General features: G+C 33.5%; 1 protein-coding gene across 1 annotated transcript in view; it reads left to right on the top strand.

Annotated features, from left to right (window-relative positions):
- KIF6 (kinesin family member 6) overlaps nt 1-16,299 on the top strand; it is a 175,774-nt gene that overhangs the window by 64,013 nt on the left and 95,462 nt on the right. The window contains exons 11-12 of the mRNA XM_026844613.1: nt 15,094-15,199; nt 16,025-16,166. Of these exons, the coding sequence (XP_026700414.1) occupies nt 15,094-15,199; nt 16,025-16,166 (248 nt within the window). The remainder of the gene's footprint in view (nt 1-15,093; nt 15,200-16,024; nt 16,167-16,299) is intronic.

Here is a 16,299-nt window from a genome sequence, read left to right as displayed (position 1 = left end):
CACCATTAATCTGAGTCATTTTCAACATAGACAGTTTACCAGTATAATCTTCTAACTAGAAATGTCCCCTCAGTTCCTACTGGGTTAATATTCATTTATCATTCTACCCAAAACTATGGGAGTCAAATGCTCCAAAAACATTGCAGGGTAGCGCTGGAAATGACAAAATCAACCCATAGAAAGAAAATTAAAGAAACAACAAGAACAGAGGGGTATCTTTCATTTTCTTTACATGCAAAATTAAATGCCCTTATTAGCTAGTCTCTTTTTACCCGGACAGAACTAGTCCTTCAGAAGATGATTGACTCAGTGACTTTTTTCAGATATACTTAAATGATCTATATATTAATTGAAAGGTGTACTTCCCTAAAATTATTATAAAAATCTGTCACATGAATTTTCCACTGTGGTCTTGTTTGCTGTTTAGTTTGTACAGGGAAACTGGGTTTTTGGAAATAATTAGTAGGGTTTCGGCCACACATGGACCTTACCTCCTAAGATTTCCTACCTGACTTTTTCCCATGAGAATGGCAGTCTTATAAATGTAAATGAGTTCAGAGTTAGTGAAAGTTTTTAGTATGAATATGCAAAGGAAGACTAGGAACGTACCATCTGCATACAGTTGCACTATAGAGTACATCTGGGAGGTCTTGTTTAAGAAATGTGTGACTAAAAAGTATATGAATTGTATGTTTTTCATTTTTATTTATATAGCACAATATATAGTCCATTACATTGTCAGATTCTTCTGAGATCATGGCAAGGGATTTTGCATTCCCTTCCTCCAGAAAGATGCAGGGAGGAGATTTTATTGAGTTTATCCCTGTAATAAGACCCAGAAGACAAAATAACTTTGGAGGACCTCAGCTATATTAGGACAACACAAATTTTTAATTTTTTTAATTTATTATTTATTTATGTTTACTCAGGCTCATGTAGCATGTGTGTTCGTTGTTTCAGAAATTATTTCTTGGAACAAATGCTCTACAATTAAAATATAGAACAAAACTTCAGTAGTGCTGACTGAAATGCAATACTTTTCCCAAAGATAATAATAAATAAGATGGACCTCAAACAACTAACTTCATCAGTCATAAATGCCTTATAGACGCCTTCTTCAAGGGTCATTATTTTTAGTATAGGCTTAAAATGGAAAAAAAGAGGGTTTTATGGGTAGCATAGTTTCAAGCAGAGAGTGGAAGATACTGCTAGAGAATAACTGTCATATACGTGAGTGAGACTGGCTTATTAATGCTGTAGTTGAATAGAATATAAGTCTATCTTTGAAATATAAGTCAATCTTTTTTTAAGCTGCTTAAGTGGGGGTAAATATCAAATGTCAGGTTTTATGAGTTTAGCATTTGTATGTGTTCTTGCAAGCAGAGTATTCACAGGTAAACAACCTATGTGGACTAAATGTCCAAATGAGAGTATAATGAAATGATAGTACAAAAAGCCACTACTTCAATGAGAATTGTTTTCAATCTTTCTGTGATTTTGAACTCATACGTTTTGAGCTCACTTTCCTATTGTGATAATGTTTGTGACCATGCTGGTTTACATCTGTCTCAGCCTCTTGTTCATGAATGTCCTGAGTGTTTATGAAAATCAAAAGATAGCATCTAAGTGTTCTGTCCCTGTCAGAGTCTAACAGCAAATCTTTGTGACAATTCTGTTTATTGAGACTGACCATCTGAGTTTGGAGCTACTTGTTATCTGGAGAGTTTGTTCACATTAAAGAATAAATATACAAGTGACTAGTCCAAACAGAAGTACTGACCTGGATGGGGGCTGATAAAATCATGATTTACCATTACTGGAAAATGTCTATGTTGTGGTTTGCATCTAGTTTTGCATCTATAATGAAACCTAAATAATATTACTTATTGCGAGACCTATGGGTCAGATTGTTGACAGACAGAAAAGGAAAATAAACGTGTTATAGGTGATAATGCAACATACTGTATTTTTGCAGTTTGGAGTCAACACCCAAGAATGGTCCTTAGGCGAGTGGTACAATAGGGGGGATTCCAGACAGAATAATAATTTCTTTTTAACTGATGCTTTTTTTAATATGCCAAAGAGGAAATTATAATTAGGGTCATTATGGATTTAAAATAATGTTTAGACATTTCCGCTTAGTTAGGATATTGTCTGCTTAAATGAATTGTATTCTTTCCTTCTGAACGCAAATGATCAAAGGTACAAAACATGTCAATGAAAAACTCCATGCACTAAGTACATATTTGTTTTGTTTTCTCTGCACAAGTCATCTCAGGCACTTTTCAGTAGAAGATAGATGCTAAAATGAAACTGAGTCCAGTGGTACATGTGTAGATCCAATAATATGTTGTTAGTCTAATAAAATGCTTACGGTAACGCATAGTTTTTTTGTTCTCTACATATGTTGCAGGAAATAAGTGTTAGTGATTGCCCTGGAAATATGTATTAATATTATGTTAAAATGATTTTTTTGTATATTTCTTGACATACTAAGTCAAGAAATGCCAAACATTTCTTACAATAATGAGGTCATTCCACTTGTTTCCTTTCAGGGCATTCCAAAATAAATCACTGGGCTACTCAACACAGTTGAAATTGCTAGATGTTTCAAGTTAGTATGTGAATAAGCTTTAGTTCATTCCTCTTCTTTTTTTTTTTTTTCTCAATTCTTATTTTACTATTCTTTATTATTGTTATTATTATTATTCATTTAATGGAAGAAAAATAACATCTGTCAAATAGGCTTTCCTCATAACCACTATAATGTCACATTGACATTCACTAAGTTTAAAACAAAATGAAAAACAAATGCTCTTGACTTTTCTTGTGAATGCTAAATTATAATACAACATAATTTAACAATCCTGTGAATAAAACTAAGGTTATCTGGAATTCTTACTTCAGAATTCTGTGATAGATGGTAAGCATTTACATTACTATGTCATATATTTTATTATTTTATTCTCATAAATGTAAACATACATGAATTCTGCTGCTCTCATTTTGTTTATTTAAAAAACACAGCATAAAAAATTCAGCTAGACTACATAAGTGGTTCAGAACATAGTTCATAAAATGCTTCCAAAGTCTGAATTGCTTGCTTTGGATCTTAACATCTACTTCCTTAGCTGTAAAGGGCTGATCTCTAAATATTTCTTTGAGCTGGAGAATTAGTTTCTTGTTTAAAAAGAAAAAAAAAAAAAGAACACTTTAGACTTTTTTTTTTTTTTAATTTAGAAAATAACATCATACATCCCAAATAGAAGGAAATTGCAGGCTTCTGTATTATGCTTTAGAATAGAATTAAATGGCCTTCAGATAGTTTTTGGTTGGTTTTTGGGGTTTTTTTTGGTGAGAAGCATGCCAAAAGTAAAAGGGAGAGTCCTTTTTGTTTGAGCCATTTGGGATTCTTTTTTTTTGTTGTTCTTATAAATGAGTTCACTAGCAATTTACAATGTGTGCCCAGAAAGTCAGGATTTCAAATCAAGGTCCTGTGTTCCAGAGCACCCACGCTTCCAGAGCTTTTGCCAGTTGGAATTCTCTAGGAACAGGACCGGAAGTACTGGCTTAGCACTTTAATTTATTAATAACTTTACCTTATTTTTTTCAGATACATATGTTATTACAGATACTTCTATTTTTTACTTCAACAGTCATATATTGTTCATCTTACTCAAGTCCTGGATTTCTCATTACTTTTTTCTGTCTTTCATTTTTCTGTTTCAACATTGTGACATCTGTATGCTATCACGGTATTAACAATATTGCACTGTTGTACAATATAGAGCTTTAACAGTTACTCATCCTTAAGCTGTCGAACAAATGGTTTCATTTACAAAGCAGAGCAAATGTTCTTATTTGCTGATGTCAGTGTTCAATTTCTGTTGCAAGGTGGAAGAAATAGAAGCATATTACCTTGCCTTATGTCAACACAGCTTTGCAGACAGATTTGTGTAGAATTTAGCAGACTGACTAAGATAAGCTCTGTAGGCAATATTCAAGAGAAAAGAAGATACTTTAACTATAAAGTAGTCTTAAAATGTTTTACATTAACTTCTATCTTAGATGCCTGGTTTAGAATGCTATTAGATCAACCTCTAGAGGGCATTTTTTCTTACATATTATAAAATCTTTAGTGACAGCACGGAAAGCTCAGATTACTAATGCAGGTACCTAAACTGGATGCTTAAAATGTAAATATTTTTATTTGATCTTGCTATTTTGTTCCGAGGTCACTGGAAATAGAAAAAGAATTCTTATTTAAACTGATCACCATTGAAACTACCAAGAGATAATTTAAAGGTCTTTTCAAAGATTAGCAAGTTTGTTGTTTTACCATGCAGATAAGACAAAAAAAAAAAAAAAGAGACTGCATACTATGTCCTGTTTTCTATTGTTCAAAATTACACCAGTCATCTAATGTAACATGGTTTCAAGAAAAGTAATGAAATATAGTGTAACACATACTGATGAGGTGTATGGAAAGAGTGCATAGCTGAATTTAATTATTAAGATGTTTGAAAAAATCTTGGAGCCAATTTCCAAACATGTATGTTCAAAAGTGTCAGATCATAGGAGATTTTTTAATCTCACTGAAATTTGTTAAATGCTTGGTCAGCTGAGTTGCTTCTGAACATACAACTAAATACCTGTTTACATCTGTTGGCACTTTAAATGCTTTTTGCAGATCTCTTTCTTCTGAGCCTTTACATCTAATTAACAACCTGTAAGTAACATTTTCCACATTTTTTTCAAAACTACCTCTTCTATACTTAGGAATGTATCAGTATTCATCTGTATGAGTCCTTTTGAGTTCTTTGGGTAGTTTTTATGCTTGTCCTAGTTCATTCTTTTTATATCAATTTCTTTCTGCCTTCTCATATTTATATTTTTCAAGTTTAGGTAAACTGAAGCTTAGTTTTCTCTTGCTACTTTTAGATATTATCTAGAGATTAGAATATGACTACTGTTATGGCCACAAATATTAGCTGGCAGTGAGTAGTATTTCTTTATGTATGTGCTTTTGGTTTCTTATTATAAAGTGCTGTTAAAGAAGGAAATCATCTAGTCAGCAGGCTACTTGACAGGTTTCTTCTTCGCAAAAAATTTGCATGTATAGTATTAGTATAGGCATTTTTTTCCCTGTATAAGCCAGTCTTGGTCTTTTTATAGTCCATGCTAAATCTCCCCTTGACTTACTGATACAAAGGTTTAGATCTGTGTACCTTTCATCATTGGAATGAATAATTTTCAACTGTGTGGAAACTGTTTACATCTGTTCACGACATTGTAGCCATCTAATTCAGAAGCATCTCCTCACATAAGGAGGTGGCAAAAATGGCTTTGCCCATATGTCTAATAAAAAAAAAAAAAAAAAAAGGAGGGATTATATCTGTAATAGATGTAAGCTTCTCTACTGTGCAGTACAAGTGTTTAATGGTAATCATTTATCTGTGTGTATGATAATGTTTGATTGCTTTACAAAATTAAAGCCCTATTTTCAAAATTTTTACCCTCAAATAAATGAACCTGATTCAACTGAAACAAAAATCTGAATGTTCCATGCCAGTTTGAATTGAGGTAATCTCTTTGCATGCCAGCCTATTGGCTATGTAAAGAAGCCAATCCAAAGAAATACTAATTGTTGGCTATAATATTAACAAAATATATATGGTATTTCAAAAATCTGATTCTACTCATTATCAATAGGAAGAGTGTGCTTTAGCTCTATTATCAGTTATTTTATAATCATTTGGACCCTGCTGAAAATACTAGATAATTAGGAATAGAACGTTAGGAAAGACCATTTGGTCTAGCAAACATCTTCATACTAGACCAATAAATACAGCCAAGATTCAATATATATGAAAATCAGTTTATCTCTATAAATGTAAATCATTGGCCAGATTGCTGTTCTTTCTATTTTCATCTGTTCTTTTTACATTTCTAAATATGAGAACTTCAAATTTTACTATGTCTGTGGCTCTTTGGTTTTGGGTTGTGTTTTATGAGATATCATGACTTCCTTTTCAGGAAAATTACTGTGTTGATAACATTATTCAAATCTTATAAGCTTTTTCTTTTCACCATTTAAGAGGATTGCTATCTATGCAGGCTTGAGAGACTTGAAAATTTAAAATCATATTTGCTTCTGGAAGTATCATAGGATTCACTTCATCATATCAACATAAAGTCCAAAAGTTTTTCAAACCTGTTACATGGGTGCACAAATTGAGGTACAAACAAAGGAAGTGAAATGTCTATGGACATTAGGTTTACATTTCCTTATTCTCATTCAGTTTTCTATAAGCTGGCTATATGAAACAGTTCCATCATTTGTGGACTATTCTTTGTCTTTGAATAATCTACTATGAATACAAGAAATTGAAAATATTAGAAAATTACCCCCAAAGTTGTTTGTTGGGTTTTTTTTAAATGTGTAATTTGGGAGGAAGCCTGCAATGAAATAAAGATTTACATATTTTATCAGAGTTCATGCAGACCTACTTCTGTTTCACTTCATCAAGAATATTGTGTTTGGATATTTTCTTTTTTTTCCCCCTCACAGTTATTTTGTAGTGGCTAGCTGGAGGAATGTCTGACAGAAGTGTCAGTTGAGTCTCCATCTGTCTGACTGACTTTGCCATTAAGAATGACTCCTGAAGAATAAGTGGTACCTCAGAACCTAGCCTTTAGTTTCAAAAGCTTTCCTAAAACAAACAAACAAAAAAAAGCAGAAGTTCTGCAACTTACAGCAATTACTTTAGTTTCACCCATAATTTTGTTTCTTAAAACACAGTTGCTAGTATAATTCAATACCATTATTTACAGGCTGGTTTAGAATGCATTTTCAGTTTAGAGGATGAAACTCAACCTTACAGTGAATTTATGGTATACAATTTTACTATTGCTTGACTTCCACACACATGTACATGTAAGCACTTCACTAGGAACTGTATTATGTTTAGACTTTTTCATTTCATTACAATCAGTAGCTGAAAGGGGGTCTTTGTCTTTACTGTCTTTTTTTTCAGTTGTTAGAGCACTGTATAGATATTTAAACTGAAAAAAAATGTGTAAAGATCTTCCAGAGTGTAGAAAGACACTGAAGGACTTACTGCTCTTACATCTCTGCTCTAAGATTGCACCAAATCAATGCAGCCTATACCAGGGCTATGTTAATAAAGCTATTCTTACAAATATCTACTGAGGGAACTATACAAAGGTTTAGGTAACCAGTTCCACTGTTTAGTTACCTTAATTATTACTAGTTAATTTAAAAAAAGTTAACTCACTTTCGTTAAATTAGAGGCCAAGCAGTTATTTCTGGATACAGAACATAGCTTTATCCTCTATATATGTAGATTATGTTAGGCAATTGCTGTCATGTTCACTACCCATCAGCAGTGTATTACAGTTCTTCTCAATGCATGCTCAGATGTGTTCTGTGTACTTTATCTTTTTTGTCATGCTGTTAGCAACAATGCCTGGAAATACCTTCCCTTTTTTCTTCAGTTCTCCATAACATTATTGATAAAATTTGCTGCTTAGAGTCTCCATGGTGTTCCCATATTGGTGCACACACACCTGAAGCTAACTTATATGATTAGCTCTTATGAAATATAATGGCAATTCTTCTTCAGTTATCATGCACATTTAAGTAAATGGATTCATATATATATGGAGATGTGGAGTTACTTTTTTTTTTTAATAACACAAAAATCATTATTAAACTTAAGAGATAATTTTCAAAAGTAATATATAAAGAAAAAAAAAATTATATAGACTATGTTACCAATAGGAAAGCTATTGCAAAACTAAGTAAGCAAACTTCTCTAAACTCTCTGACTATCTCAAGTGTTTCAGTAGCTTCTTTGTTTGCAGCCTGTTTTTCATAAACTTGGATTTCCATTTTGGCTTGTCACAGAGTTCACAGCTGACACACAAAATTAATTGTTCTTTAAGCAAACTTAAATTTGATACATAATATACAGTGTCAGTGATCAGGGGTTAAAAGGCAAGCTCTCCCAGAAATGAATCATGGCACATAAAGCAAGGTCAAAATGAGTCCTTCCAAATCTGTGTTTTGAGACCATGCATCCCGCATGCTATTGAGAGCCCTAAACCTTAAAAACATACTCTCAGTTGGCTAGGAGTCCTTTTCTGATGCATTTCAGCTGTGTAATTTGCATCCTGGGTCGTGCAAACATATGACTGATTCAGAAGTGGATTTTTTTAAAAAAAGATGGAAGTCTGTTATTTCAATGATCAGGCAAAACTGAAGTAGCACAGTGCTCATCTAATCACTCTGGAGTTGGGCTATCAGAAAAATTGCATGGAATCTAAAGTAATGTGGATAGAAAGCTTCTGAGATTGATGTGTGGTCTAAATGGTAAGCAGGCTTTGTTAAAGAAGAATTCCTGAAGGGTAAAAAGTAACAGAAGAGAAATGAAGTTGGTAATGTAAAAGCTGTCTGTAAGCTGCAGCACAGTATGTTTACATTATTTGTGAAAGAACTATAAAGACGGTAAATGCTTGACCAAGAATCTGGGACTGACTCACAGTCACTAACCAGAGAGCACTGTTAGTTTAACACATTTCCATCCCAACTGTTTATGACTGCTTTACTGTGAGTTTTCTTCCCAGTGTCAGCATAAGAACAGACTTGTGCTTGACACAGTGTGTTTTCAGAGTCTGGTGTCGTGATTCAAACTCACCTGGATCAACACCATAATACCTTCTTTTTGTACTATGTTAATATGTATAAGACCACTATCAAAATGAGTTTTAAATTAGTCTCATAAATGGTATGATACTGTTCCCCTGCATTGACTTAGAACATGATTTTTTGTGTGCATGGAATTTTTTACTCATGTTTTGTTTTTCTTTTCTTTTTTTTTTTTCTGATGAGTACTGAGAAAGAAGACACAATATTTACTGTTGTTTTTCACAGAAAATGGGTCTTTGTTTGATACTTTCATATTCTTCCTCCTTTGGGGAATTTCTATTGGGAAAACTATTCTTCCTGATACAGCAGGGTTCTGGCAATAAGCTTCAGCACACCCTTGCTCTTCTTAGTGTAAGTTAGTCCTGCTGTTCTTAGGGTAGAACCTCATGGTCCTAAAAGGAAGAATGGAGACATATGAAAAATACCTTTTTAGGCTTCATCTAATGTAACCAGATTAAATAATAAATATTTAATGGTCTATAATTTCCTTTACCTAACAACATACAAGAGAAAAGGAAAAAAAGGGAACAATTTTGGATCTCCAGAAGTTAGAAGAATCTTCATCTGACACTGATTTTAAATATTTTTTCCTGTCATGTGAAATTAGCTATGATTATTGATGCTCCAGATTTGATTAGCACAAATTCTGCATGAAAACATTATTGAGAGCCTTAGTATGCTAAAACTAATGAAGAATGCAGCAGCCAGCTTGATAATGGTATTAACTACAACAAATAAAAGACTATTCGTTTAATATTTGTTTCCACACAGAACTGGAGATTTTAGCATTTCTAAATTGTACTTCTAGGATTCTTTAATGTTAGTTTAGTACTTTCAGTGCAAGTATCTTGTGGGGAGGTACTTCTATTTCAGATTAATGTGGCCTTTTCTGATGTAACTCAGTGTAACAAAAACCCCTCAGAGTTGAATAACTTAAATTGACCATCTTACATTAAAGAGTATCGGATTCTGAAATAAAGATGCATGCTGCATATTTCTGCTGAAGCAATTAAGTGTGACCTGTAAGCAATTCAGTAATTTTCAATTCTGTGTTTGTAACTAACCCCATAATTAGGTTTCCATTGAATTTCAGTTAATTAAACAGTTTCCATCTTTGCTTTTTCCCATCCAGCTGAGCGCACTTCAACTTTCTAAACCGAGCAGTGAGGAGACTGGGGGATAAATATTTTTTATAAAAGTCTTTCCACTGTGAAATAGAATTCCTGGTGTTGATCTTCAGATGACAGTACAGAGACCATTTCTTTATTCAGGTTTCTGCTCCAGTGAGTGAGAGGTATCTGTTACTAGGCTTTTTGTTATTTCATTACTAGGTCTTTGTGTTGATTAATTTTAATTTTAGTTGGTGGGTTATTGTTTTTCTACTGATGGATGCCTTACAAAGGGCTTGTAATAAGCTTATTTTTAAGTTAATAATAAAGAAATAGAATACCAAAACAGGAACTTGTTTCTTCAGCAGTCCATCTCTCATATATGAATAAAGTCCAGTACTGCTGTAGTGCTAGTCTTTATAAATAACATCAAGAAAGAAAAAATAATCTCATACTGCAAACAGAAGTGTTCATAAATACTGTGGAAGGGGGGGGTGTATTGTTCTTGACTGATTTATTTTTTCTTCTTGATCCTATCTGGTTTTCATCATGAGCCTTAACAAAAGTGTGTTGAGCTTTTTTCCTCCCCACCAGTTTATGAGTTACCTTGGCACTCTCAGCCATATCATAGAACCTACGTACATGAACATCTGATTTTTCTAAATTATTTTCCCATTGACTTTTGCCAATAGATGTAGTGGGGAAATCAATGTTAAGCCTGGGATATTTTGGGAGAAGAAAAGCTCAGTCACAAATTTAGAAATTTTTCAAATATATTATGTATTCTGTGCCAAGCACTTCTTTTGTAAGTTCATTTTCCAAACTCCCTTCTTTGGAGAGCTTTATTTCCTAATTTCTGTTTTGAGAGGGTATGCAAATATTAACCATTATCCTTTACATAATATTTACATAATATCAGAAGCTGGTCATCGGTAGATGTAAGGACTCAGGTCTTTTCAAAAAGAAACTATAGTTAGCAGCTTTTCCAGGAAATAGAACATACTGGTTATGTAAAGGAGGTCTAGGTATATTGTCTCAGGGCTAAGCCTCAACAATGGACAAAAAATAGTTCATTTCCTATGCTTTTTTTAGTTATTCTGCCATGACTGAGGTAAAAAAGTCCTTAAGAAAAAGGACATTGTTATTTTACTTCATGATTTCATATTACCTTTGCTCTGCCACATATGCATGCCTCTGAGTAGGCAACTAAAACAAGATTTGCTACGGAGTTCTCTAGATTTCTTGTTCCCTTTAGTTTCTTGTTCTTTAACATTTAGATTTGTTCAGTGCTGGGCTGTGTTTTTCTGGTTTGATTCTTGCTGATATACATTCTTGCTGACATACAGATTTTGGTTTGAGGAAAACTGTTTAATATGCATTCCTCTTATAGAGAGCTAAGGATCAGAGATTAGGTGACTGTCTCAGAAGATATTATTATTGCTAAGGAGAAGGTTATTATCCATCTCTTGAAGGTAACTGAATGAAAACCAAAAGCCATTTTGGCTCTCCTTTACTTACAAAAAGGGTTTTCTCACTCTGCCTCTTCTAATAGGAGGATGACTGCAAGTTGTGCATGATGTTTTGACTAGAATGTGTCAGAGTTGTAACTGTAGATGCGCTTTATAAATTTCTTAAATCTTTTACAGTCCTATTTTATATAATTCTGTGCTCTAGCTCTCATATATTCCATACATTTAATTGTATTTTTATGGTTATTTATAGAGATAAATATAATACTGTTTGAGTCAGGAATATGAGAAGGAAAAGAGTATTTATCTTGTAGAATTATATTGTTCTTTGTTTCTGAGTCACCTAGTAAGCAGATCTACCTTGTCTAATACATGTTAGGAAAAAGAAAGTATACAGTCAGTATTCCTTTTTTTTCCTCTTATTATCTTCTTTTTTTTTTTTCCCCCTTCTCCTTATTGTCTCCTTGATTTATTCTATGAACATCTCTGGAAATGAATTGGAAGTAGCTTTTTTTTTTTTTTTTATTTGTAAACCTGCAAACCTTGACATTGTATAAATTCATAGGAGGATGTTTCCATTTTTTTCACAATCTTTGAGCAGATAAAACACTAGGGGAAAAAAAAATAAGGTTCTGTTAATTCAGATCTGTTCATTAAGAAGAGAAACTTCAAGACTTCAAGTTGCATCTGTAACACATTGTCAGTTTATTTTTTTACCTTTGCTTAATACTTCGGTATACTGGAAGAACTCCCAGAATATCTACAGCGTTGTCAAACTGTGTATTTATTTTAGAAAGAGTTCTGGTAATTTTTACATGGAAACCTGAAAAAATGTGAGGGATGCAGTGATTTCTTTTGCTGGTATTCATGGGGATTTTCATTGTTGCTTTTGTTTATTTTCTTTTGATTTTGTCCATAGTGTTTGTCCATAGACTAGGTTGGTCCGTTCTTGTTCTAATTTGTAAAGATGAAATTTTATAAATATATCTAAAAATACACTGAATATTATGCTGTTTCCTAGAATTGGCAGGCTGAATTAGTTTATAACTTCTGATTTACATTCTGCTACTTCAGACTTGACTCAGTCTTCTGGTGCTAAAATCTGTTTTGGCTTCTATGTAGTCCTTGGGACACAATGAATAAGAGCTGTTTTATTTTTTTCAAGAATGCCAAACACATTACAGGTAATGTAAGCGAGAGGAAATAGAGATCATATCTATAACTAGAGTTTATTTAATTTGTTACTCTTGACAAATTAACCTTGAATCTTGACTAGCAAATAATAATGATTTTTAAAAACAGAGCGTCATTTTAGAAAAATTACATATTCTTTTTCTTTCTCTTGAAATATTTTAACTTTCCACAGTGTTATTCTGGTAATGGTAATGGTGCAAATTAGTGTGATTTTTTTAATTGATTCCCATAGTCTGTGGTAATCTAAGTATGGGTAAATCCCTAGCAAACAGGTAATCTTAGTAAAGTTAAAAATGTCTCCTTTCCAATTTCTAGTTCAAGATTAAAGGCTCATTTTTATAGATTATTTCATATATTCAATCTAGACAGTCTAGTGATAAAAAATATATTTTACTTGTTTCCTCTTACTCACTTGAAATCATTAAGGTACTTAAGATAGTGACAAATACTGACTTTCTCTGTGTCTGTGTAATCATTATCATATTCTCATTAATAATATAAATGCCTCCTTTTTCCCAGTGCTTACACAGATGCCTGCCTCCATGTATGAAGGATTAATTCTCCTTCTCACTGTGCTTAGTGTGTCTGCAGAGAGTATGAATAACCTCTTGTACTACTGGCCTCTGTTCTGTTGGACTATTCATGCAGAAAAAATCACATAGCAATTAGAAAAATTTTATTCTCTTTTACCAAGTAATTCTTGTAGTCTCTTAACCTGAGAAGCAAGTCAATGCCAGTAATGCTTCTGTAACCAATATTTCTCTTCAAATATCCTCTCCTTTAAGCCCTCCAAATGTACAGCTCAAATTGACTTCAGAGCATGTTCTATAAATTCAGAACCTGTGAATTTTGCACATATGATGTGTGGTATACACAACATATTTGTCCCTTCTTTAACTGAAATAATGAAAATGGGAAAACACAGTTTATTTGAAACTGACTGAGGGTTGCTCTCTTCTTTCTTTTTTCTCCTGTTCTGAGAATTGACGCTTTGTCATGGTGAACTCTGGAGGAGATAAATAACCAAACATACCTGTAATGTTTTCCAATTTTCATTCCAGTCTTACAGCTTCTGATTTTCAGATATCTTTCTCCTGAAAATAGGTAATTTTTTTTTTTCTGTTTGGTGTGGATCTCCTTGTTTCACCCTCCAGCAGGGAACTGTTACTGAACAGTATCATAATGTGAGGAATCTCAGTAAGAGAAGTGTTCAAAAGCAGGGCAATATCCCAACCACCTACTTTAGAGTCAACTTTAAATACTGTGATATTATAATGCCTAACATTTTGGTATGTGGTTGCAGCAAAGTAATTCAGATAATCAAATGGCTACAAGATTCCCAATCCTCTAACTGAAGAGGATAAATGACTATAAAGTGACATCCAGAAGGTTTCCGTATTAAGTGAGGAGCTGAACAGAACTAGTTCAAAAGAAACCCTAGGCACAGAGATGGTTATGAACTCCTGCCCTTCTCCGATGGTTGGGCATTTGATGCAGGTACCTTATATAACTTGGCTCACTCAAGTTCAGAACCTAAGTTCATCTTCTGAGGCTAATAACCTAAATAAACATTTAAAATCATGGAATTATGCTTTACAGGGCATATGGCTGTCATCATTGCCCACCATGTGCCTGCTAAATTAATGTTAATAGCATTTGTCAGGAACCGGGAAGCCTTTAATCCAAAACCAGTTGATAGAGTTCAAACTTGCACTTGATATTTTCCAGAAACATACCTTAGCAAGTGTGCCAAGGGCTAGTTTTGGTTTAGAAATCCTCTGTCCTTTTTCTTGAGGATGATTTACCATGCATCCTGGAAGGCAAAAACCTGGAGAGCTGGTGGGAGCATGCAAGAGGAAATCTGACTCTTTCAATATAACTGTGACATCCAGCCCAGAGGCTTGGTATATTATGCCTGTGTAGGTTTCCAGTCTGAATATTAACATTTAAAATATGGTTTTGAAAAAGCAAGAGGATGTCTCTGTGTTCTAGATTTTCTTATGAAGACAATTACAGAAGAAAGAGTTGCTCCTCCCTAAGGGAGATATTGTCAGATGTTTATCAAATTAGGACAAACTGCAAGAACGTAAAATACTAATTACATTTCATTAATCATAAGAAGAGCAGTAGGTCTTTGAGCAATCTGTAAATATCTGCATCAAAAAATGGGTTACTTTGCTTAGTGATTGGAGCATGTAATCTTATGTATGAAAGCCATGCTACCTGCTGACTCTTGTAATAGAAAATGAAGTAGATTTTTCTTTTGCACAAATAATCATATATATTAAAAAATCATATGCCCAAAGTCTCTAAAATTCTGGTCTTTTGAGAAGGCAGGCTTTAGATCTTTTAGTTCTAGATACTTTTAGAACTATTCCTTAGCATGTGCGAGTATGTTCTGATATGGAGTAGAATCTCCAGGAGCATATACAGGTTTTAGTGTCAGGAACAAAAGTACATTGCAATTTCATGGACCTTGAAGTAAAATAGCCTGCTACTATGAGTCAGCTTGGTAAATTTTATATTGTATTTGACACATTACAAGTTTGTCAACTTGTTTTTTTTTCTTAAAAATGCTCTGTATTTTCAGGTTGGATGAGTTAATTGAAGCATTTCTTGAAGATAATGAACCTGATAGCATTCTGGATGTTGGTGCTGATATGCGCAAGATCAAGTATTGCTTCATTCATTTGAAGGTATTTCTTTTAAACGTAACTGGCACTGAAAATAACAAAGACATTCACAGTTGAAAAGTGTCAAAAGAAATGCAATACAATTGAGAGGCATTGGAAAAGGGTAAAACAATTGAGTTGTGAAGTGCATGGAAGACTGATAGCAATTTTAATTTAGTTGGAAAAATTCAGCAGCATTTTGTGGAAACCCCAGCAAGGATCTCAGCATGCAGTGAATTGTGAGAGAACACTGGAAATTACTTGAATCAACACAGGCAAGTTATTTCTATATGGATAGATGTATCCATCTGTATTCCCAGCACTATGGAGGCTTTATTTTGGACAAAATATGTTGAAAGAAATAAAAGAGTAAAACCACCATGTCCCTGAATCTGTTACACCAACTCTTGTGGTGATGTTTTAAGCCCTTAATCACTGAGCAAACAAGATGCACTTAAACTAGGAAGAGCAAGTAAAATTAATAGGGAGAGCAATAGAAGGTAATACATACTTTTCTGGATTTTGGGATATAGTTTTTCAATATAGTAATATATACATTCCTGATCTTAATTTACTGTCTAAAAAATATTATTAATACAGAAAGCTCTGTGATACTAGAGAACACTGGAATTTATGTGTAGAAAGAACAAATTGTACTCTTGGTAGTGAAGATCCACAAATACAGCTTGTCCCATACTTAACACCTATTACTTGACAGTCAATGGGTGGCATGATTTTGTTCTGTCAAGTCTAGAAAGGCCATTTCTACCATAGCTGGACTGTCTCAGAGTAGAATAAAGGCATAGCTGGAGGTAAAGTTCAAACTGCTTTTTTTGTTTCTCCTAATAGCAACTAATGAATCATTCGAAGATTTCTGATAAAAAACTGCTCTCACAAAACACCTCTAACAAAAAAGACTCTAACAAAGAAGCAGGAGAAGAAGAATTGAAGAAACTGAAAGAACTTCTGCAGCAAAGAGACAATGAAATCAGTATCCTTTATGAGGAAAAAAATAGTATTTGGGTTTGAGCTGATCTGGCTACAGTGGGTTTTGTGTGTGTGAGATAGGCATTAGCCGTATGGAAGGAAATTCTCTCTACTGACCCCATTGTGGTAAAGCAATT

This window comes from Athene cunicularia (assembly GCF_003259725.1).
Source record: "Athene cunicularia isolate RWA chromosome 3 unlocalized genomic scaffold, athCun1 chr3_part1, whole genome shotgun sequence".
Lineage (NCBI taxonomy): Eukaryota > Metazoa > Chordata > Aves > Strigiformes > Strigidae > Athene > Athene cunicularia.
Note: the sequence above shows the minus strand (reverse complement) of the source record. Positions and strands in the feature narration are given on the sequence as shown.